Here is a 22,851-nt window from a genome sequence, read left to right as displayed (position 1 = left end):
CAGCATGGGGCGTGCAGGAGGCAGCCAATCAGTGACTCTCTCTCATCATTGTTGTTTCTTTCTCTCTCTTCCTCTCTGAAATCAATAAAAATATATTCTAAAAAATAATAAAAATAAAAATATGCAGTATGTGCCTGGTGCTGTATTTGAGGTCCCAGTAACATTATCCTTTCACTAGAGGCCTGGTGCACAAGATTCGTGCACTCGGGGGAGGGGGAGGGTCGTCCCCTCAGCCCAGCCTGTGCCCTCTGGCAGTCTGGGAGCCCTCGGGGGATGTCCAACTGATGGCCTTAGTGCTGCCGAAGAGGCGGGAAAGGCTCCCGCCACCGCCGCTGTGCTCACCAGCCATGAGCCTGGCTTCTGGCTGAGCATCTGCCTCCTGGTGGTCAGTGCGCATCATAGTGACTGGTTGTTCCACCTTTCAATCGAGTTGCATATTAGCTTTTTATTATATAGGATTGCCCCACAGGGTGAGCTTATGGATGAGGAAGCCAAGTGTCAGACAGGAAGTGACTTGTCTAAGGCCCACATCTAAATGTTTGAATCCAGATTTCTACTGCCTGGTTAAGCTACAAAGTTCCCATCTTCCCCCTAAGCCCTGCTGCCTTACAATATGGATGCTGAAAAGGTCAATTAGAAATTTTTATTTGCTTAATGTATTGGCAACTGATTTCTCAAGAGAAATGAGGACAAGTGTGATGAAATAGCTACTTGTCATTGGAGGAACCCACACAGGTTGCCGCAAGTGGCCAGTCAGAAATATCTGAGGTAAATAAGGCTGTTAAATGTGTTACAGAAAGGACAATAAAGGAAGTTTACTATAACTGGCCCCCAATATTCCAAATTCTAGTGAGGACTGGTAAATACTGTGGTGTTCACACAGTATGTGTCCTACATAATCCTATTGACCACTTTCTCAGGGGTCTACATTGGAAAAGAAAAAAATAATTCAGGGGGAAAAAAAAGGTGGTGTGTCAAACTAGCCAAACTTACATTCTCAGGTAGCAACGGACTGTTCTTTTGGGTTAATGGCAGCCTTACTCGTCTGAAATGCAGAGCAAGGGCAGCAAGCATGTCGCTGACTATTGTTAAAGGCACCCGTTGGGCAATGGGAGCATCCTGAAAGGCAATGCTATGCTAGTTCACACAGGCTCTGAAAATAAATCCCTAAGTATCTGGATCTGATCTGACCGCTCCCTGAAAACAGTCAGCCATCATGCTGTGGGAGACATGCGCACTCTCTCTCATTCTGCAGCGATAGTGTCTACTTACGGTGTTCAGGGCCAACCTGCAACCTCCAACTCTAACACAAAACTTATTAGAGACAAAGCAGAGTCTTTAACTGCGCTCGCAAAGAGCTTTGACATTTAAGAAATCATAAATATAAATCATAAATACATTACCTGAAAGCACTAGGAAACTAGAGGCTGCCTCTAACCACCAGCATTCATTTATCTTAGTGGTGGGGGAAAAAGGGCTTAAAAAGTCATGCATGAGACAATGACAAAAGGAGTCATACAGCTCTGCTCCTGGCGGGGTGTGCTGCCCAGCATGGCCACCTCGCTGGGAAGGAGTGGCTGACACAGCTGCACCTGGGAATCAGCAAGAACAGGCTCACTGCTCTGGCCTTCAGTGAGTGAGGCTGCTATTCATGCCAAAGAGCAACTGGTTACTATCTGTGAATGTAAGTTCCATGTCTGACAAACAGAAAGCTGGTCAGGCCCTGCCTAGCCAGGAGGAAGAGAAAGAGAGAATATTCTGATGCTTCTACTCAGGAATACTCCAGCCAAGTCCATTCGGTTCCCATAGTGTATTGATTCAAAACATTGGCACAACGTAGAGGACCCAACGGACCTTGAAAGCAGCTTTGATTCCATACTTTCTAGTAAAATGTAGGGGGCCAATGTCTTACAACAGCAGCCTGAAGTCTTTTCGCATTTTGATCTCATTATACATATTTTTTTAATTTATTATCTAAAGTTTTACATATGGCCGAAACTGGTTTGGCTCAGTGGATACAGCGTCAGCCTGGGGACTGAAAGGTCCCAGGTTCGATTCCGGTCAAGGGCATGTACCTTGGTTGCGGGCGCATCCCCAGTGGGGCGTGTGCAGGAGGCAGCTGATTGATGTTTCTCTGTCATCGATGTTTCTAACTCTCTATCTCTCTCCCTTCCTCTCTGTAAAAAAATCATTAAAATATATTAAAAATAAATAAATAAATAAATAAAATAAAGTTTTACATATGTCTCCTTTTTTCCCAATTGACCCCCCCCCCACCATTCCCACTCCAGGCAAGCCCCCACCGCCCCAGTGTCTGTGTCCATTGGTTATGCTAATATGCATGCATACAAGTCCTTTGTTGCTCTCTAACCCCCCCACACCTCCCCTGCCATTTGTCTCTGGATCTATTTTTGTTCATCAAATTATGTTGATCATTATATCCCACATATGAGTGAGATCATGTGATAAGTGAAATACAGTTCTGATATATTTTAAGAGGGAATTTCTTTATCTTTTCTAAAATATATTTTCATATTGAGGTAGAAACATCAATGATTAGAGAGAATCCTTGATCAGCTGCCTCCTGCACATCCCACACTGGGGATCGAGCCCTCAACCTGGGCATGTGCCCTCACTAGGAATCGAACCGTGACCTCCTGGCTCATAAGTCGACGCTCAACCACTAAGCCATGCCATCCAGGCTTATCTTTAATTGTAAATACCTATACCCTAAGACTCAGTCATTCCACTTCTAGGAATCTAATGTGCAGAAATACTACCACACATTCAAAAATTTTCCCAACCCTCCAAACACAGGCACATAGACAGACAGACAGACACACACACACACACACACACACACACACACACACCCACACACACACCTTCATTGGGAAATCATGAAATAAATGATAAATTATGGCAATCTACACTATGGATAATCTCTAAATGACAACAGAGGCAGAGATCTTCAAAGCAAAGTGAAAAACACATCATAGAACGTGAATATTTCCAACCCCATTTATGTAAAAAATGAAGCTCTGTATGGGACTGAGAGAGCAGTGGAGACTCACTTTTACTCTATATTTCTGTATTGTTTGTATTTTTACAATGAGTATGTCTTTTTTTTGGTAACTTACAAATTAAAAAAATTTAACATGGAAATATAGACTCATACGATTAATATAAAAGTCAGCTATAATCCTACTCTCCACACAGCTGTTGTTTCTCCCTAGGTGCTAGAAATCTTTCAAAATATTTTCCAGTGAACTTGCACTATTACAAACTTTTTTAGCATGTGTTTAAAAGATTCTTTTAAAGCATTATTTTAAAGGGCTGCATAGTATTCTATCTTATGAGTGAACCCCAATTTATGTCCTCTGTTGTAGAAAATTTGGATCCTCTCATTTTTCTCTATAAGGAAACCACTGTGATCACCATTCTTGTACATACGACTGTTCATATCTATATTTTCTTATAATACACTTTCTGAGTTTAATTCACTGGGCCAAAGAATATGACTATTACTAATTTAATTTACTGGGTCAAAGAGAAAGAATATTGGTGGCATCTTTTGAGAAAGGCTGGACCATTTTAAACTTATACCAGAAATGTATAAGTGTTGGTAAGAAAGTATTTTTCTGGGCAACAATTCGAGGCAAGAAAATGTTTCAATCATTGCCATTTTGAAAGACAAAAATGGCATTTCTCTTTGGTTTTGTTTGTACTTCTTTCTTTAATAAAGTTAAACACTTTCCCATAGGTTTATTGTTTGCATTTGCTATTTTGAGAATTGCCTATTTATACCTTTGTGCATTTTCTACTGGATTACTTCTGTGCCACGAACTTTGAGTTCTAATAGATTACACATTCCTGTACAAAAACTCCTTACAACAATATACCTAGTTGACCACAGATATATAAAAGGTTTTAAAAATATAGAAAAGATTTTTTAAATCAGCAAAACTTTAGGATCTCGCTTAAATATAGCTCAGGTGTAATCAAATTTGGGTCAACTTCTTTGTACTTAAGTTTAAAGTTATTCTTTTACCATTGAATTCTTCAATTTCCAACTCAGGAGCCACCATGTAATACTGTTCACATAACATCTTGGCGGTTTCATACGCATCTGCAAAGAAAGAAAAAAAGATTAGCTGCTGCACTAATAACACAGGCACAAGTAGATAGATAGTTAGATAGATAGATAGATAGATAGATAGACAGACATAATAGATCAGCAAACAAGGACAATTTCTAACTTGTTGGATTTTTAATTAACTACCTCCTTTTTAAAAAGTAGCCTTTTTGGCTTGCCCAGATGGTGTAGTTCAGTGGTTGAGCATTGACCTATGAACCAGGTGGTCACAGTTTGATTCCTGGTCAGGGCACATGCCCGGATTACGGGGGCTTGATCCCAGGTGGGAGCCGTGTAGGAGGCAGCCAATCAATGATCCTCTCCCATCACTGATGTTTCTGTCTCTCTCTCCCTCTCCCTTCCTCTCTGAAATCAATAAAAAAAATTTTTCAAGCCCTATAGAATTTAAATATGTTAAAACATGACATATCAACCTAAAATAATACAAAGATAAGATTCAGGTGTGTTCAGACTGTAAGTTTTGGTTCATTGACCTCATATTGCTAGCAAATTAAAATTGTATATAATATTTGACCTCGGAATAAAAATTCTGATTACTTTATTCAACTTTTAGAATTAAACCATTAAAAGAACCACAGACAGAGACATTAGAACAACTGACAAAATGAAATGAGGAAATGTTAGTAAGAGGAGAGGAAAAAAAGAGTTGATCACTGTGAAAACAGATATTAAAGTAGGACTTAATTGAAACCATAAAAAGTTAAAATATAGAATTATATTAAATTTGCAGGGCTTTTTTCCCTAGGCTATAATAAACCTCATTCAATATCTGTAAAGTACTTTTGTAAAAAGAAATCAAGATGCACTCTTTCTGCTTTGGTTATAGCACCAAACAATGCTACATCTCCACCTAGTGACACAATAGCACTAAGCCAACCAAGAACCTCCAGGGCTACTTTATTTAAACCAACAAATCCTAAAATCTAAAAATGATGCTCTGCTAACCATACACAAAGTCAATCCACCTCCTCAAAACAACTCCTCCAAGTTATAACACCTTTAAAGGTGTTTTGACATTGTTCGTCCATTCACCATAAAAGGAAATGTATCCACTAACTGTGGTATCTTCTCATGGCATTTGCTTGCCCAGTGGCATGAGATTATAATGGTATTATTAAGAAAAGGTATTACACAAATGCAACATGCGGAAGAGATGGTAGAACCCAGATAGAAGCCGCCAACTTGGGACCCAAAGACCCAGTGTGTTTCCTAAAACCACATGTGAATAAGAATTTTTAAAACATCATGACAAATTATGGTGTATCAGTGCTGTAATTAAAAATCACATGATGATGCTTGAAAAACTCAAAACACCACAATGAGACTCACATACACCAGCCAGTCAAGTATTTGGGGGATAGTAAAAGTAAAATCTACATTCATACACATCTTTATAAATTCCCATAGCACATCATAATGCCTTGGACACAATACACAGCTAGCAAGAATTTGATAAATGGAATAATCTTCTTGCCCATGAGAAAGTTCTCAAGGTGAAATCAATTATACTGATGAGAGATGTTCTTTTTCTTAGAATCCTTACCCAAGGATATGGGTTTTTAAAAAACTGATTTTTAGAGAGGACGGAGGGAGGGAGGGGAGTCTAGAGACAGAAACATAGATCAGCTGTCTCCCGTATGCACCAGACCAGGGATTGAACCCACAACCTAGGTATGTGCCCTAATTGAAATTAAACCCGAAACCTTTTGGTGCATGGGATGATGCTCCAACCAGCTGAGCCACCAGGCCAGGACGAGAAATGTTCTTTTTTTGTCAGACTGGGAACCAGAGGCCTTGCGTGGTTCCCAAATCTCATTGTATGTGGAATTCACTACCAAGTTTTTTTAAAAAAATGCAGATTATAAAATAAGCCCCTAGAGATTCTGATGCAGTAAGTCTGTGTTGAGGCCTGGAAATCTATATTTTAAAAAGCTTAGCAAGTAATTCCGAAGAGAAGCTAGATTTGGGGACCACTTGCCGGGAAAGCCAAGGCTGGGCCATGATAACTCAGTCACTCTCTCTCCCAGGACATGAATGATCATGGGGTATTGGGGTGTATACAACACACATGTACTCAAACTTCTATTTCACTTCTATTTAAGTGAACTAACATAAAAATGTAAAAACTTTAAAGCATCACCAAATAACCAAAATTCAACTACTGGCTTATAATTTCATGTCTTTCATTTTGGGGTAGAATGCAAGTTCTACTTTTAACAAGCTTTCAAATAAGACTTTTCTAATTTTAATTAGAAACCAAATTTTTAAATATAATTTACCAAATTACTTTTATCTGCAATACATCTGAGCAAGTAATTACAACCAATCTTTAAAAAAAATTTTTTTAATTGATTTCAGAGAGGAAGGGAGAGGGAGAACGAGCTAGAAACATCAATGAGGGAGAATCATTGATCGGCTGCCTCCTGCACGCCCCCTACTGGGGACTGAGCCTGAAACCCAGGCATGTGCCCTGACTGGGAATCAAACCCGTGTCTCCTGGTTCATAGGTCGACGCTCAACCACTGAGCCACACCAGCTGGGCTCCAAACAATCTTTAAAAGGAAATTATTACTACTGCCACTAAACATAAATGCTATTCATTGTTCTAAGGATCAGTTTTCAAGGACAATAAGATAATGATCTAGAATAACTAACAAAACTGTGGGTGTGACACATATATACTTCCCCCAGGCTAGAACACTCAACCTGTAAACACACAAGACTGATGATTTATTTAAAAGGCCAAGTCATAAAGAGTAGGGTGAAGGTTCACTGAGCAACTAGCTGAACGGATCCAACCTAGCCAGGAATTTAAGAAAAAGCACACAGGAAAATTTAATACATTATGGAGGTTATTTTATTAATTTCTGTTAATCCTCACCGAGGATATTTTTCCATTGATTTTTAGAAAGAGTGGAATGAAGGGGGAGAGACAGAGAGAGAAACATCTATGTGAGAGAGACACATTAATTGATTGCCTCCAGCACACACTCGCAGGGCCTGGGATGAGCCTGCAACTGAGGTACACGCCCTTGACCAGAATTAAACCCAGAACCCTTCAGTCCAAGGGCTGACACTTTACCACTGAGCCAAACCGGCTAGGGCTATTTTATTAATTTTTTTTATTAGAAGATTTGCCTATTCAAAATTCACCATAGAACTCTGCTATCAAATATTGGCCTCTGTTGAGAATACACATAATCATTTGTTTATAAATATCTTAGAAGAGGCGGGACAAGGATGAATTTGAGTGAGTGCTGAAAAAACAAACATGAAGGTGCCAAGGTCCTTAACAGGTTTAATAGGATACAGAAAACCGTGAGGCTCAAGTTTAAGAAGCCAGTGCCAGAACAAGGTGGTATACATGGCCAAAAAGCATTGCGAAGTCACAGATGTGCTGCTTTTTAGAAACCCTTGTAAGTTCCAAATAAAGTATGTCTATCATCATCCTTCCACCCAAAAGGCATCCCGAGTGAGAACCACCAGATATTTGTAAGTTCCAGACCCTTTCTCACCCTTCAAACCACAGCCGACTGGAGATGTGGGGGGCAGGGCATCTAACGAAAGGGCAACCAATCTACAGGCTGAGCAAAATCCTACAACCTGTGGTCGTGGGCAGAAAGACAGGCTGAGCCAATGAACTTCATCTTTTGAGAATTTCAGATCAAGACTCGGGCAGGGCAGAAGACAAAAAGGAAACTCTGAGAGTTATCATCATCTAGAAGGCCTGCGTTGGCCATTGCCCTGAACAAGTCTGCCAGTCTCCGGACAAGAGAGAGAGGCAGAGGGGCTAGGCCTTGGCAACCCCAGTTACAAAGATACACAGAAAGCAGCCTTGTTTTCTGTTTCCCAGTTCCAATGTCTATAGCTCCGACTGGGAAGTGCTTCCTGCCCTTGGATTTTCATGGGACCTACTAGATTCTTTCAATAAATCTGTTTCTTGAACTAGTGTGAGTGGGTCTCTGTTATTCGCAAACTGAAGAGCCCCACAGGAGAGCACAAGACATTATTTCCGAACCAAAATAATGACACACTTTCAGGATGCCATTTGTATGCCATTATGCTAAGCCTACTGGCATATAGGAACAACACAGGCAGGCTGACATCGCTGCAAGAGGTGACTTTTGTACCAAGTATTTAAGTTTGTACCTTTAAAATTATCTTCCCACGGGATTTTCCATTTTCTTTCCTGGTTTCTCACAAAGAAAGGAGGAAAGGGTCACAATGGAAGGAACCTCCCAGAAACTGCTTTACAATACTAATTCTAGCATTCACTACCTCGAGTCTATAATTTGCAGATGTGTAAAGGTAGATATTAATGTGCTAAATAAGCGACAAGGAGGCATGCTTCAGCGTTCCGCACGTTCAATTAATGTATGTGATGCACCCCACTTTTATACATTTATACAACTGGCTAGTCAAAAATAAAAATATTGTCCCTACCCTTCTACATAAAAAGTTTTCTCTAGTCTGTCTCAAGAGATCTAAGCATGGAATCATTGTTAGTTCATTAAGGCTTTCTAAGGCTATAAAACACACGTGCATGCATAGGCAAACACACGCGTGCGTACCAGACACACACACACACACACACACACACACACACACACACACACACACAGATTATCTGGGCTGGACATCTGACAGGCCTAAACCAGGATCTTTCCAGCTGAGAAAATCAATGGTAGAGCTGTCATTAAAACCCAGAAGCCCAACTCCCTCCACACAAAGCTTCCTAAAACAAAAGGAAGGGAAACAATATTAGAGATAGAGATGCCAAGTTAGAAGATTAACTGAGAAATCTCAGAGCATACGAGAAGGTAAAAACCTCGTCAGAAATACCAACTACTCTAAAAAGAGGAAGGAAGTGTTTTTAAACTTCATTAAGAGGCCAAGGAAACTGACATGCACTTGTGGGTACTGGGAAGAAAAGCTGGCCCTAGCCAGTGGATAGAGCATCGCCGTGTGGACTGAAGGGTCCCAGGTTCGATTCTGGCCAAGGGCACATGCCCTGGCTGCGGGCTCGATCCCCAGTGTGGGGCATGCAGGAGGCAGCCGATCAATGATTATCTCTCATCATTGATGTCTCTATCTCTCTCTCCCTCTCCCTTCCTTGAGGAGGAGGAGGAGGAGGAGAAGGAGGAGGAGAAGCAGGGGAGGAGGAGGAGGAGGAAGAGGAGGAGGAGGAGGAGAAGCAGGGGAGGAGGAGGAGGAGGAAGAAGAGGAGAAGGAGAAGAAGGAGGAGGAGGGAGGAAAAGGAGAGGAAGAGGAAGAGGAAGAAAAAGAAGGACAAGGAGGAGGAGAACAACAACAACTGGAGAGACCGGGGCACTCTGAGCCCTTCTGGGTGTTGTTGATCCTGGGGCCTTTGGGGTGGACACTCCAGTACATTTTTGCTAGAAGAAATGGAAGAATTTCTAGGCATTTTTACCACTGGTGCTCTCTGCCTTATTTGTCCTTTCACAGTCTTATTTTTAAGCCAGAAAGAGTGTCTACTCAGGAATTTTGACACTCACCAAATTAATTAATAGGGCCCATGGGGAATGAAATAGAAAACTGACTGTTAACATTTGCTTCAGTCTACACCGGGAGAAGAGAGACCTTCAGGGTTCCTGCTAGGTGGCCCAGCCCATTTTGCCATGGCAGGAAAAGTAACTGATTTAAGGCCCCATTGAAGAATAAAGATTGTACACACCTGGCTGGAAAAATCATTTGACTCTAGAGATTATGTGCACTGCAGATCAGACATAGGAAGGATTCCAACAATACTGATACAGAGGGCAGAATAGAGGCTCCTATCATCAGGTACTGAATTCGCCCAGGAGGCCATGTGTGATGGACATGAGTGCTGGAGATGGGGAAATACACAAAGACCATGGATTTTGTAGAGATAAAGATTACTTACATCATTCCCAGTTTTATACCAATCTGTAAATTTGGTATGAATTCAAATGTATAAAGCAATGGGCTATAAAAGCAGGTCATTATTATTCTCTTCTCTCTTGTCCCACATTTTCTATTGTCTTCAATGAGCATTTTTTTATTATTATTTTGGTAACATAGGATTAGTCTCCTTCACTGACTCAACTGGGAACAGGAATTGGATGATTGACAAAAATGTTGGCTAAAGTGGGAAACCATAAAATATGACTATTATCATAAACATGATTTAAATGCACATGTAAATACACCATTTATTCCTCTACCCATCTTTTCATAAAAGGCCAAAGCCTCTTCTTTGAATATGGATAGGGTTCTAGCTCATCTATCTAGATTAAAAAATACCATATACATCTATGAATATTCCAATTCCCATGTCTTTTTTGTTGTTGTTGTTAATCCTCACCTGAGGATATTTTTTCCATCGATTTTTTTTGAGAAAGTGGAAGGGAGAGAGAGACAGAAAGAGAGAAACATCAATGTGAGAGAGACACATAAACTGGTTGCCTCCCGCATGTGCCCTGACCAGGGGTGGGGATCGAACCTGCAACTGAGGTACACGCCCTTCACCAGAATCAAACCTGCGACCCTTCAGTCAATGGACCAACACTCTAACCATCTAACCACTGAGAAAACAAGCTAGGGCAAGTTTACACATCCTATATAATAAAAGGCTAACATGCAAATAGACCGAATGGTGGAACCAAACAACCGAACAACCGGTCGCTATGACATGTGCTGACCACCAGGGGGCGCGCACGGACCATGGTGGCGTTGGCCTTGCGGGATAGTGGATCAGGTGAGTGGGGGTGCCAGAGCAAGGCGGGACACTGGTCGCTGTTATTGGGGCGAGCCTCTGGTGGTTACTGAAAATTCTTTGCTCCCATGCGCTGAGCTGAGGTTCCCACCCGCCGCTCACACGCTCACACCCGCTGTCGGCGCCCGGCACTGGTCCCAATCACTCAGCGCCGTCAGTGGGTGTGAGCAGCGGCTGCCAGCTCCAATTGCCCCTGAGGGCTTCTCCACCTCCCCCTGCTCCTGAAGGGCAATCGGGGCAGCAGCCACTGCTCGTAGCTGCTGACAGCGCCAGCCCCACTTGCACCCACTGCTGGCACCAGCCCCAATTGCTCTTCACCGTCAGTAGGTGGGAGCGGCGGCGGCGGCGGGAGCAGGGCTGCCAGCATACAGCGGACTAGGGGACGCAGCAGGAGAAGCCAGGTGGGGGCATGGAGGATGGGCCGAGACCCACCCCTGTGCCCACCGCAGCCTCGGGGCCCACAGTTCCTTTCAAGGTGCACGAATTCGAGCACTGGGCCCCTAGTATTTTAATAAATTATGTAGTCACAACAGGTGGTATAACTTATACCAATGGTTTGAGGACAAATAAGTGACCTTTACTAAACATATGTCTCACCAGATGGGTGGGACACAACAGCATCAAGTAAGTATGTACAAGCCAGTGTACTTAGTGTGCTGTGGGTATCAGTAGGTGTGATTTATGAAGGGAATGAAGGGTGGCAGAGAAGTTGACTGCATGGATGCTGCTTGATGTGTTTATGCATTTTGAGAATCTGAAACCATCCTCCACTGTTTTTTCCTTAAGGGAAGAGGCTGCTGAGAAATGAAAAGCATGGTTTCAAAGAGGCAGTGGGGAGCAGGGGACATGCCAGTCCCTCCTTCCTCCGTGAGTGTGGGGGGTAGGAGTGTGCATGCATATGCATGTGTTGGTGGAAGTAGCATTCTGAGTGGCAGAGGGACCTGGAGGTGTCTTTTATTGGACACGGTCTCACCAGGAAGCCAGACTTCAAGCTATGCCAAACAGCCTTACCAGCATGGCTCAGTGGTTGAGCATCGATCTATGACTCATACCCAGGTTTCAGGCTCGATCCCCAGTGTGGGGCGTGCAGGAGGCAGCTGATCAATGACTCTCTCTCATCATTGATGTTTCTACCTCTCTCTCTCCCTTCCTCTCTGAAATCAACAAAAATATATAACTTTTTAAAAATTACACCAAACAAGTGGTAGAAATGATGAAATGAGAGGGTGGAATAAATTTTGTTCACTATGCAATAGTGGTCTCACTGGGTGAAAACTCAAAAGGGTCAAGAGAAAGAGTGAAGATAAGGCTGTGAGCGAGCAAAGGAAGAGGGAGGGGAAAGGAGAGGATCTGGCCCGCGGTCAAAATCATGACTACACAGGACAAAGGAAGCAGGAAGCTGTGAGGCAGGCTGTAGACATGAACTCTCGGTTTCTTTCTTTAAAATACTGACTGAACTGTTTTGCACGTGATCTTCAGCTGGTTTTTGGTACAAAATCTCTTTCCCTAAGAGGAGTGATGCACACGTGGGTGAGAGTAATTGCAGACCTCTCGAACTTTACACCCCAGTTAGAGAGATCAACAGAAGTACAGCTGTCAAGGCCGGGTAGTTGGTAATGAGTGCAATAAGAGCAGTACAGACAGTAAGCGCTGCAAAACAAGATTCTTTTGGCCTCGAGAGGCAAGTTGAAGCAGGTTCCTCCTCACCCCCTCCAACGCCTCTGACTCACTTTAGCACTGCTCATTCCTCTGCTATACGGAAGGGCTAACAGTTGCCTACAACTCCCTGTCGCTGATTCATGGTTAAAACCTCCCTAAAAACTGCCCCGCCAGCATGGCTCAGTGGTTGAATGCCGACCTATGAACTAGGAGGTCACGGTTTGATTTCCAGTCAGGGCACTTGCCTGGGTTGGGGGCTCGATCCCAGCTGAGGGGTGTGCAGGAGGCAGCCAATCAATGATTCTCTCTCATCAGTGATGTTTCTATCTCTCCCTCTCCCTTCCTCTCTGAAAATATATATATTTTAAAAACTCCCTAAAAACTAATGAAAGACTGTATTTGTGAAGAAATAGTGAGCCCAGAATAAAGAATCCGCATGTACCCATTACTAGCTTCAACAGTGTTCAAAACATGCCAAATCTTTTTTACTACCCTCCCCTCTGTATAATTTAAAGTAAATCCCACGTGTCATTTTCTATCATGCGTAATATTTTGAAATACCTCTCTCAAAAAGCTAGGACTCCCTTAAAAAAACACACAATACCAATATCACACCTACAAAAATTAACAATCTTTCTTGAATGTCAAATATCCAGCTGTCTTCTAAATGTCCTACGTGAGTTCTAAAAATATTTTAGACTTTGTGCCAAAAATAAATGTAAAGGCACCAACGTGTTATATAATCAGTGGTATAAATGAGAAGCCACACGACTTGCGTGAAGGCCAAGGACTTCTGCTAGTAAACTTGTGTACCGCGCTGACTGGGTGCTAGCGCTGCTTTAGGAGCTCTGCATATAGTAACTCATTTAACCCTATAATACAGGTGAATGTTCCATTTTATAGATGAAGAAACTGAGGCCACCCAAAGAGTTTACATAACACGTCCAAAGTCGCTCAGCTAACCCAAATGTCCATCAGCTGGTGAATAAACAAAATGTGGTTTATCCATTCAACTAAAGATTATTTGGCTATAAAAAATGATGAAGTACTAATGCCTGCAACAACATGGATGATCCTTGAAAACATTATGCTAAGTGAAAGAAGCCAGACACAAAAGACCACATGTTGTATGATTCCATTCACATAAAATGTCCCGAATAGGCAGAAAGTAGATTAGTGGTTGCCTAGTCCTGGGAAGAGGGGTAGTGGGGATTGACTGCTAAGGGTATGGGGGTTTCTTTCAGGGGTGATGGAAATGTTCTAAAATTGGATTGTGGCACTGGCTATATAACTATGTGAATATCCTAAAAAAAAAACCACTGAATTATACACTTTAAGTGAGTGAATTATATAGTATGTATATAAATTATATCTCAATAAAGCTGCTTTTAAAGAAGTAAATTATCAGTTTCAAATTTATCAAACCAAGAAATACTTACTGACCATCTAACAGGCATATACTAAGTTCCATGTAAGTTACAAAACAAGTTTAAGACACACACCCTGACCTCAAATTGCTTGCAGTTCAAGAGAAAAGACACATACGCAGCGTATAATAATGCACTTTTGCATTATGAATATGCACCTTTTTTTCTTAAGGGCAGTCAACTATCCGAACCTGGCTTTCTGATTCATAAAAGACATTGGGCTACGGTCTAATGAACATACAACTATGCCAAGACCAATCCTGTTCCCCTCCCCCAGCAGGGGCCTGCAGAAGTCATGATTAACCACAGGCTTCTCTTGTGAGAGAGTTACCTGTAGGATTCTTAGCGAGCTGAGGCTGGATCTATTCATCTTACAATGGAAATAATTTGAGTGAATGTTTCCTAATTAAACAGAGGCCAGAACAGCTTGGCAACTCCAGGCTGGGCAAAGGCCCCTAGGCCTGGGTCCTCATTCCCTGGATTTAAGAATGCCCACGGTAGCCCAGCCAGCATGGCTCAGTGGTTGAGCATCGACCTGTAAACCAGGAAGTCACGGTTTGATTCCTGGTCAGGGGACAAGCCTGGGTTGTGGGCTCAATCCCCACTGTGGGGTGTGCAGGATGCAGCCAATCAATGATTCTCTCTCATCATTGATGTTTCTATCTTGCTCTCCCTCTCCCTTCCTCTCTGAAATCAATAAAACATATATTTTTTAAAAGAATGCCCAGAGTAGCCCAGCTGGTGTGGCTCAGTAGTTGAGCACTGACCTATGAACCAGGAGGTCACAATTCAATTCCCAGTCAGGGCTCATGCCTGGGTTTCAGGCTCAATCTCCAGTGTGGAACATGCAGGAGGCAGCCAATCAATGATTCTTTCTCATCACTGATGTTTCTCTCACTCTCTGCTGCTCCCTTCCTTTCTGAAATCAATAAAAATATCTATATATAAAAGCCTAAGCGACCGAACGACCAGTCGCTATGACGCGCACTGACCACCAGGGGTCAGACGCTCAACGCAGGAGCTGTCCCCTGGTGGTCAGTGCGCTCCCACAGCCAACATCCCGCAGCCGGCCAACCTCCCATGGTCCCTCCCCCTGGCCAACCAACCTCCCGTGGTCCTTCCCCTCCGGCTGGCCGGCCAGCCCCAATCGGCCCCGATCAGGACTGGGCCAGATGGCCCCAATAGGCAGCCAGGTAAAGGGACCCCGCCCATGCATGAATTTGTGCACCAGGCCTCTAGTATCTATATATAGAAAAGCCTAATATGCAAAGTGTCCCCTTGGGAGTTTGACCAACTGGGAGTTCGATCGCTTGTTATGATGTGCGCTGACCACCAGGGGGTGGCGCGGAACAAAGGAAGGTCCCGGCCAGCAGCTGGCAGTCGCTAGGGACCCTACCCGTGCATGAATTTCGTGTACTGGGCCTCTAGTCTATAATACAAAGAATGCACAAGGTAAACAAGCAGCACTGGCTGCTGACGGTGCGCTGTTCCTCCAGTGTGGAGGCTGTACACACTGGGCCACCTCCCTTGGCTCTAACTCCAGCAGCAAAGGTCACTCTGCTCGAGGTGGGCTTGAGCGCTTTACCAAGCAGACAAGGCCCTCTTCTACCTCCTACTGACCTAGCTACACAGTTCAGAAAATGGAAGAGCAACAAAGATCCTTGGTGAAGACCAGGAGAGTGGTGGCCACGAACACTTCTGTGTGTTTAGAGGAAGGAGAGGACGGCCACAATAGGAGATATCATCTTGGGAAGGGACAATTTGGGAATGTGAGGCTGCATAGAGTAACTGTACTCCTGAAGACAACTGAAAAAGAGGTCTAGAAACGTGGCGGATCACTTGGAACCAGGAAGATTTCCTGGAGCTGGCATCTATCTTAAATGAATAACGAGGAAACTGCAGCTCAGATTCAAAGCGCCTGGGGATTAGGGACAAATGGTTTTAGGGCTCTGTTTTACACCAAGGCTACTGGGACAGTGTCCAGCTCGATGTCTAGTGACCCCACGAAGCCCACATGCCATGTAGATTCTAAAGCCTGGGTGCACGTCAAAAAGATGCTTCCATTTTACAAACACGTGAATTCAGCCAAATTTTATAACAAGGATTTGCATTCTCTGAGATTTTCAGATAATGGTGGCAATCAAAACTTAGAATCCTACTTAAGCTGACAAATGTTCATGGTTTAACATAGAACTAGAAGTAAAACCCTAGTCAATGAAGTAGAAACTCCCATTTTGAGCAGCGCGAATTATGCATCTTTTCCTGAACTGCCTAAAAAGAACATTTCGTATTTGGGCCTAAGGACTCGGCAAACAACTCGGCAACATAACCCTATCGCCAAGCTGCCTTGATAGCACCACAATCCTATTTGAAGTAAAATCGCTAACATTACAGAGGTCTCCTTACCTTTCACGACATCAGCCACGTTGCAGGTGGGATCGATACTTCCAATGTGTTTAGGATGAGCAGGATTTGTGTCACCACCAAACAAAAGTGCTAAGCAAACACAAAAGGGAAGGGAGAGATTATAAACAAAGCAGGCTGGGATGGTCAAACAGAGAAAAATGGAGGATTCTTGTGTTTGTAAGAATCATTTTAGCATCCACAGTGACTTAAAGTAACAGAATACAGAGTGGGGCAAAAGTGGGTTTACAGTTGTATGCGAAACACAAGAGTTCATTTTTGTAATTATTATTTATTACTAGAGGCCCGGTGCACAAAATTTGTGCACTGGTGGGGGGGATTCCCCTCAGCCCGGCCTGTGCCCTCTCGCAGTCCAGGAGCTCTTGCTCCTTACCGCCCGCCTGCTCACTGCTCCTTAGCACTGCTGCGGAGGCAGGAAAGGCTCCCACCACCGCTGCTACGCTCGCCAGCCATGAACCCAGCTTCTGGCTGAGCAGCGCTCCCCCTGTGAGAGCACACTGACCACCAGGGGGCAGCTCCTGCATTGAGCATCTTCCCCCTGGTGGTCAGTGCGCATCATAGTGACCGGTCATTCTGGTTGTTCCGCCATAATGGTCACTTAGGCTTTTGTTATATAGATTGTATCCTTTTGCATATCAACAACTGTAAGCCTACTTTTGCCCCACCCTGAATATAATATGATGATGGGACAACGAAGAAGGAAGGATGTGCTTTAAGACTTGTCAGTAGCACTCAGCAGGTCCTAAAGCAGTGACACATGCTAAGTGTCCAATCCCTTCTTCCTGACCCAATGTAACTTGGATGAAAAAAAACTTGACCTTTCAACTTGACCCACCTTCTCAGTACTACTGCGGACATTTAATCCAACATTCAATAAATAGTTAGAAAACACAGCCTGCACCATTAGGCCAGGCTTGTGAGATGTCTTCACAGTGAACATTTCAAATGCCTCCACCATGGAGATTATTTTTCAATGTTGTATACACAAATGATATTTGTTCAAGTATTTTTTTAACCCCAAAGTTGTTTTAATTTTTTATCCTCACCCAAGGATATGTTTATTGATTTGAGAGAGGGAGGAAGGGAGAGAGAGAAACATCGATCTGTTGCCTGTTGCCTTCTGTAAACACCCCAGGCGAGGGGATCAAACCTGCAACCTAGATATGTTTCCTGACTGGCAATCAAACCCGCAACCTTTTGGTGTATAGGATGACACTCCAACCAACTGAGCCACCTGGCCAGGAACGTTCAAGTATTTTTAAAAGTATAAATTCTTTCAAAATGCACAAGATTGGCAAATTTTACTTCTGAAAAAAAGCCAAAAGGAGCCCCAAAGGAAAAAGTAACCTAAATTCAAGTGTTTATAGGTGTATATATATGACATCTATTTATTTTTGGTGTAGTTATTTTTAAATCAAACAAAAATTGGGAACAACTTAGATTTCACAAAAGGAGAATGCTTAAATAATCTAGGGGGGAGTTTAAATTATAAAAATGCTGAATATGGGCACGAGGCCAATACATAAAGTTCCAACTGAGTAAGTGAAAGAAAATCAGAAGTGACAAGCTTAGTCCATGATCTAAAAACATGTATGTATAGCCCGGCCAGTGTGGCTCAGTAGTTGAGTGTCAACCTATCAACCAGGACATCACGGTTTGATCCCCAGTGTGGTGTGTGCAGGAGGCAGCCAATAAATGATTCTCTCTCATCACTGATGTTTCTCTCTCTCTCCCTCTCCCTTCCTCTCTGAAATCAATATATATATAAATATATTAAAAGATAAATAAAAACATGTACATATATACACAAATACAGGTTTAGGTCAGAAAGACATTACAGTTATCTAAGTAGTTTCGTTAAATAGTATATAGGTTCTTTTTTTTCCTTCAAGTCTCCTTTCAATGACTTATTTGAACAAAGAATACTAATGAATAGCTTTTTAATAGATAGGATTTACTTAGAAAAAAACTTAACTAGGATTTCTACAGACAAAAATGCAGATCTGTAACATATGGAAGAAATCACTCTGACTACCATTTCAAATCTGGACCAAAGCCCAACTTACTGTGCTGGTTAATAAGCATGCGGAAGGAGATACGGTTGGTATAGAAGCGATCCAGAAAATACTGGATGTTACTGCTAATGAACGGATCAAACCCAAACTTCTCCTTGTATTCAATCACTCCTTGTGCCATTGTAGGAACCACATCATTGTGTCTATTTCTGACTTGAATAAGAACTTGTAGAAAGCTGTGTGGGAGAGAAACAAAAGTAGTCAGTCTTTATATGTCATGGCTGATGCATAACCTCCCCAGTTCCATCTCCAGACTACTTACCTTCTGGTATTTCTATAGGTAGAGACATCATAATCATTATAGGCTACAAGGAAGAACTCATGGGAAACGAAAGTATTACCCAAGTTTTTGCCTGAAACTTTCTACAGGAATTTTTTCGGAGACACAAAAAGTAAACAGTTCCAGTAAAGAAAAAATGCTCAAATACCTTCTTAAGGAATCCACTGACATTTTGAATAAATGATCTATATATATAAAAGACTAGTATGCAAAGTGTCCCCTCAGGAGTTCAACTATAAGAACGGGAGTTTGATCGCTCACTATGACATGCGCTGACCACCAGGGGGCGATGTGGAATGAAGGAAGGCCCCAATCAGCCCTGATCGCTGACCAGGCCTAGGAACCCTACCCGTGCAGGAATTTCATGCACCAGGCCTCTAGTTACATATAACACAGGTTCTATATTTGCTGAATAAATAATTGCAGAGCATATTATTTCTTCTGACAACATGAGGACAATCCAAAAAATTTTCCAAGGATTTATTATGGAGTTCCAAAGCAAAAGGTTTGGGTGGTTGGACACTTAGCATATTAGCCTATTTATTCAATATGCTAATCCTACCTAATAATAGAGTAATATGCAAATTGACCATACCTTCGCTACACCCACCAGCCACGCCCACCAGCCACGCCCACCAGGAAACTGTCACAGGGACGTTGGGGTGCGGCTGAGCCCAAGGCCAGAAAAGCCTCGGGCGGAGGCTTTCCCGGCCTTGGGCACCAGCGGGGAGCCTGCACGGATCGCAGGCAATGACCAGGGGGTCGGCTCCTAAGATCCGTAGCAGGGACGCTGGGTGCGGCTGAGCCCAAGGCCGCTGCCTGGGGCCAAGCCCCGACCCTGAAAGAAGGCAGAAGGCGGTGGCCACAGCCAAGGCCTGGGTCCCCGGTGCCAGCAGAAAACTGGTGCAGGCAGCCAGGTGAATGAAGGTCTAGTGCACGAATCTTCGTGCAAACGGGCTGCTAGTGAATAAATAATGTCAAACTTTTGAAGAGTAAAATTTTTAAATATATTTCTCATAGCAGTAAAATATAGTGATGAAATGTAGATAAAGACAATTAAAACAAACCTATTTAAGTATTGTGGTATATCATTGTAAAGATGCAGAGGGAAAATGTATTATGGATGGTAAATAACTAAGAAGAGAAAGACAAGTCAATGGAACCAAATAAAAAGCTTGGAACCAGGACGAAGGGTGAGTGAGTGTATGTGTATAAAAATTGAGCATACCGATAAAGTGGCATTGCAAATCAATAGGGAAACAATCAAATTACTTGGGACAGCTGGTTAACAATTTAGTCACAACCCAATTTCACGTCTTAAGCCAAACAGTGAGTTAAGAGATTTAAATGCAAGAGGGCAAAATCACATAAAAGATAAAAGAAAATCAGGTGAGAAAGTATGTAACCGTGGAGTAAGGAAGGCTGTTCTAAATTTAATACCAAGGGCAGAAACCAGGAAGAAAGAAATTATATGACTGGGTAGAATTCAGCAATTCTGTCAAAAAAAAAAAAAAAAAGGGAAACTGGGAAAAGTCTATTTGCAAGAGTTACTATCCTTAATTAAAAAAAAAAAAATGAGCCCCCTAAAGGAAAACTAGGCAAGTAATCTGGTATATCAAAGGGGAATTACCAGAGGAAACGCAAATGCCAAAAACTTCCCCTTCACAAATAATAAAAGAAAAAGAAATTAAAAACAGTGCAACAGCTGTATTTAAGACCTGTTCTTTAGAGCAGTGGTCGCCAACCTTTCGGACCTCACAGACCACCGGTTGGCAACCGGTGCTCCAAAGGTTTCCTTAAACCAGCGGTTGCCAACCTTTTGGACCTCACAAAACACCAGTGGTCCGCGGACCACAAGTTGGCAACCACGACTTTAGAGCACTGTTCGTAGTCACAAGAAAACTGTAAACCCTTCTAAAACCCAAAGATAGTTCAAATCCCATGACTTATCTTTAGATTGACTATTATGAAACTGAATATTGCTGTAGCTCTGTAACGTCATATGGTTATTTTTGTAAAAAAAAAAATCATACAAATGTATATGTATGCCTGGTTAAAAGTTGGGATGGGAGGAAAATGTTTACAATGGTTGTCCCCTGGCAGTGGAAATGTGGAGTGACTTTATTTGTCTTATTTTTCCCAATGATGAAATATGTCTGTAACAAATGCATGCAAAGATGAGTAAATCAACTCTGAAATTAGGAGGTCATAATTATTCACAAGAAATTTTATGGTGGACAATTTGTCCTTTACCTAATGCTCTTTATTTTTTGTTTTGTTTTGTTTTGTTTTATTGTTAATCCTCACATGCCCTTGACCAGAATCAAACCAGGGACCCTTCAGTCCTCGGGACTATGCTCTATCCACTGAGCCAAACTGTCTAGGGCCATAATGCTCTGTGTCTCAACTTATCTGAAGGGAGGAGACTTACCTCCATGGTTCAGTTCTCAGCTACTTCCCCGATCTACCAGGGCTCTTCTAAGCTTATCTATATATATAAACGGCTAATATGCTAAGTGTCCGACTGTCTGACAGGTCACTATGGTGCACACTGACCACCAGGGGGCAGACGCTCAATGCAGGAGCTGCTGAGCTGCAGTGACTTGGCAGCGGCAGTTCTCGGGTGACGCACCCCGGAACCAGAGAGGAGAGAGCCTGATTCCTCGTAGGGCCGCACGATTCCACCTTTGGCCATGGGTTATGTTGTTGCTGGGGCACTGTCGGTCCCGGATCTGGTTTACTGCACACTTGCGTTTACGTTCCACATCCTGTACACAAGCAACTTTGCAGAGTGCCCTCTCGCACTCTGGGACCCCTCGGGGGATGTCGGAGAGCCAGTTTCAGCTCGATCCCACAGGCCAAGCTGAGGGACCCCACCTGCCAGAGGGACCCCGCTCACTCTGCAGACGCCTGGGAGGGACTGCTGGAGGTGGCTCCAGGAAGTGTCCGTCCCATCTCGCCCAGTCCTGCCCCACCAGCCACTTTCTAATTAATTTCCTTTCAATGTGCATGAATCCATGCACCAGGTCACTTAGTCATTACATAAATGTGCTTGTCCTCTAAGCTACTTTCACCCTACTTAAATGACTTCCCTGCCCATGACTCCTATATAACCTCTCACGGAACACAAAAGGCTACTACTATGAGGAACATGACTCACCTTCACTCCTTCCTTCACTACAGGCCTCAGGCTTCAAAAATCCCAAATATCCTAACTAGCTGCGTGCACCTAGGCAAGTTTCCGAAGTTCCCTGAGTGAGAGCTATTATTACCAAGATCTTGTACACACTGGATCCAGAACTTGGCAGTTTACAATGCAGGCTCATGACCATAAATCACATCAGACTGACAACCTGTTCCAGAAACTGAGACAGGACTCTGGGAACCACACAGCAGAAATTGAATATCACGTACTTCCATAAATCTGTGTCCTAAAATTCGAAGCTAGAAAGAGGCTAGTCCTAATTTTTAAGTTATCAGCCAAGCAAACTGTTACTTGCTAATGACTTCTGAGAAAACAAAGCTTCTGGATTGGATTCATTTAATTTCAAAACTTTAAATGACAGCAAGAGTTGATAGTAATGCCCAATTGGCGTGGCTCAGTGGTTGAGTATGAACCAGGAGGTCATGGTTCAATTCCCAATCAGGGCACATGCCTAGGCTATGGGCTCGATTCCCAGTGGGGGCATACAGGAGGCAGCTGATCAATGATTCTCTCTCATCATCGATGTTTCTATCTCTTTCTCTCCCTCTCCTTTCCTCTCTGAAACCAATAAAAAATATTTTTAAAAAACAAGTTGATAGTAAGGAAAATACTGCATCTGGGGCTCTAACCTTCCTTCCATGTCTCACAGATTCATTGCACAAACACCTAGCCAAGTATAAAACAGGCCAATATTTTCCCCTTTATATTTTAATTTACAACTAAACTTGACCTAGCTACTCATGGCTTGACCCAGCAATGCTGGCAGTATGGTACATGGTCAAGAACAATGTCCTACAGAAAAGGAAATGTGATTTCCAGATCCAGCTCTACTACTAACTAATGTTATGATCTTGGGCAAGTCACCTCA

General features: G+C 42.9%; 1 protein-coding gene across 2 annotated transcripts in view; it reads right to left on the bottom strand.

Moving 5' to 3' along the window:
• The window catches only part of PDK3 (pyruvate dehydrogenase kinase 3), a 67,814-nt gene that overhangs the window by 17,008 nt on the left and 27,955 nt on the right, over positions 1 to 22,851 (bottom strand). For both annotated transcript variants that reach the window (XM_008148382.3, XM_028155805.2), the window contains exons 4-6: positions 18,490 to 18,674; positions 16,406 to 16,495; positions 4,052 to 4,129 (exon numbers count right to left, since the gene is read on the bottom strand). In XM_008148382.3, coding sequence (XP_008146604.1) covers positions 4,052 to 4,129; positions 16,406 to 16,495; positions 18,490 to 18,674 — 353 coding nt within the window. The remainder of the gene's footprint in view (positions 1 to 4,051; positions 4,130 to 16,405; positions 16,496 to 18,489; positions 18,675 to 22,851) is intronic.

The sequence above is a fragment of the Eptesicus fuscus genome, chromosome 1 (genome assembly GCF_027574615.1).
Source record: "Eptesicus fuscus isolate TK198812 chromosome 1, DD_ASM_mEF_20220401, whole genome shotgun sequence".
In the NCBI taxonomy this organism is placed as follows: Eukaryota; Metazoa; Chordata; class Mammalia; order Chiroptera; family Vespertilionidae; genus Eptesicus; species Eptesicus fuscus.
The sequence above is the reverse complement of the archived record's forward strand: the minus strand, read 5'-3'. Positions and strand labels throughout refer to the sequence as shown.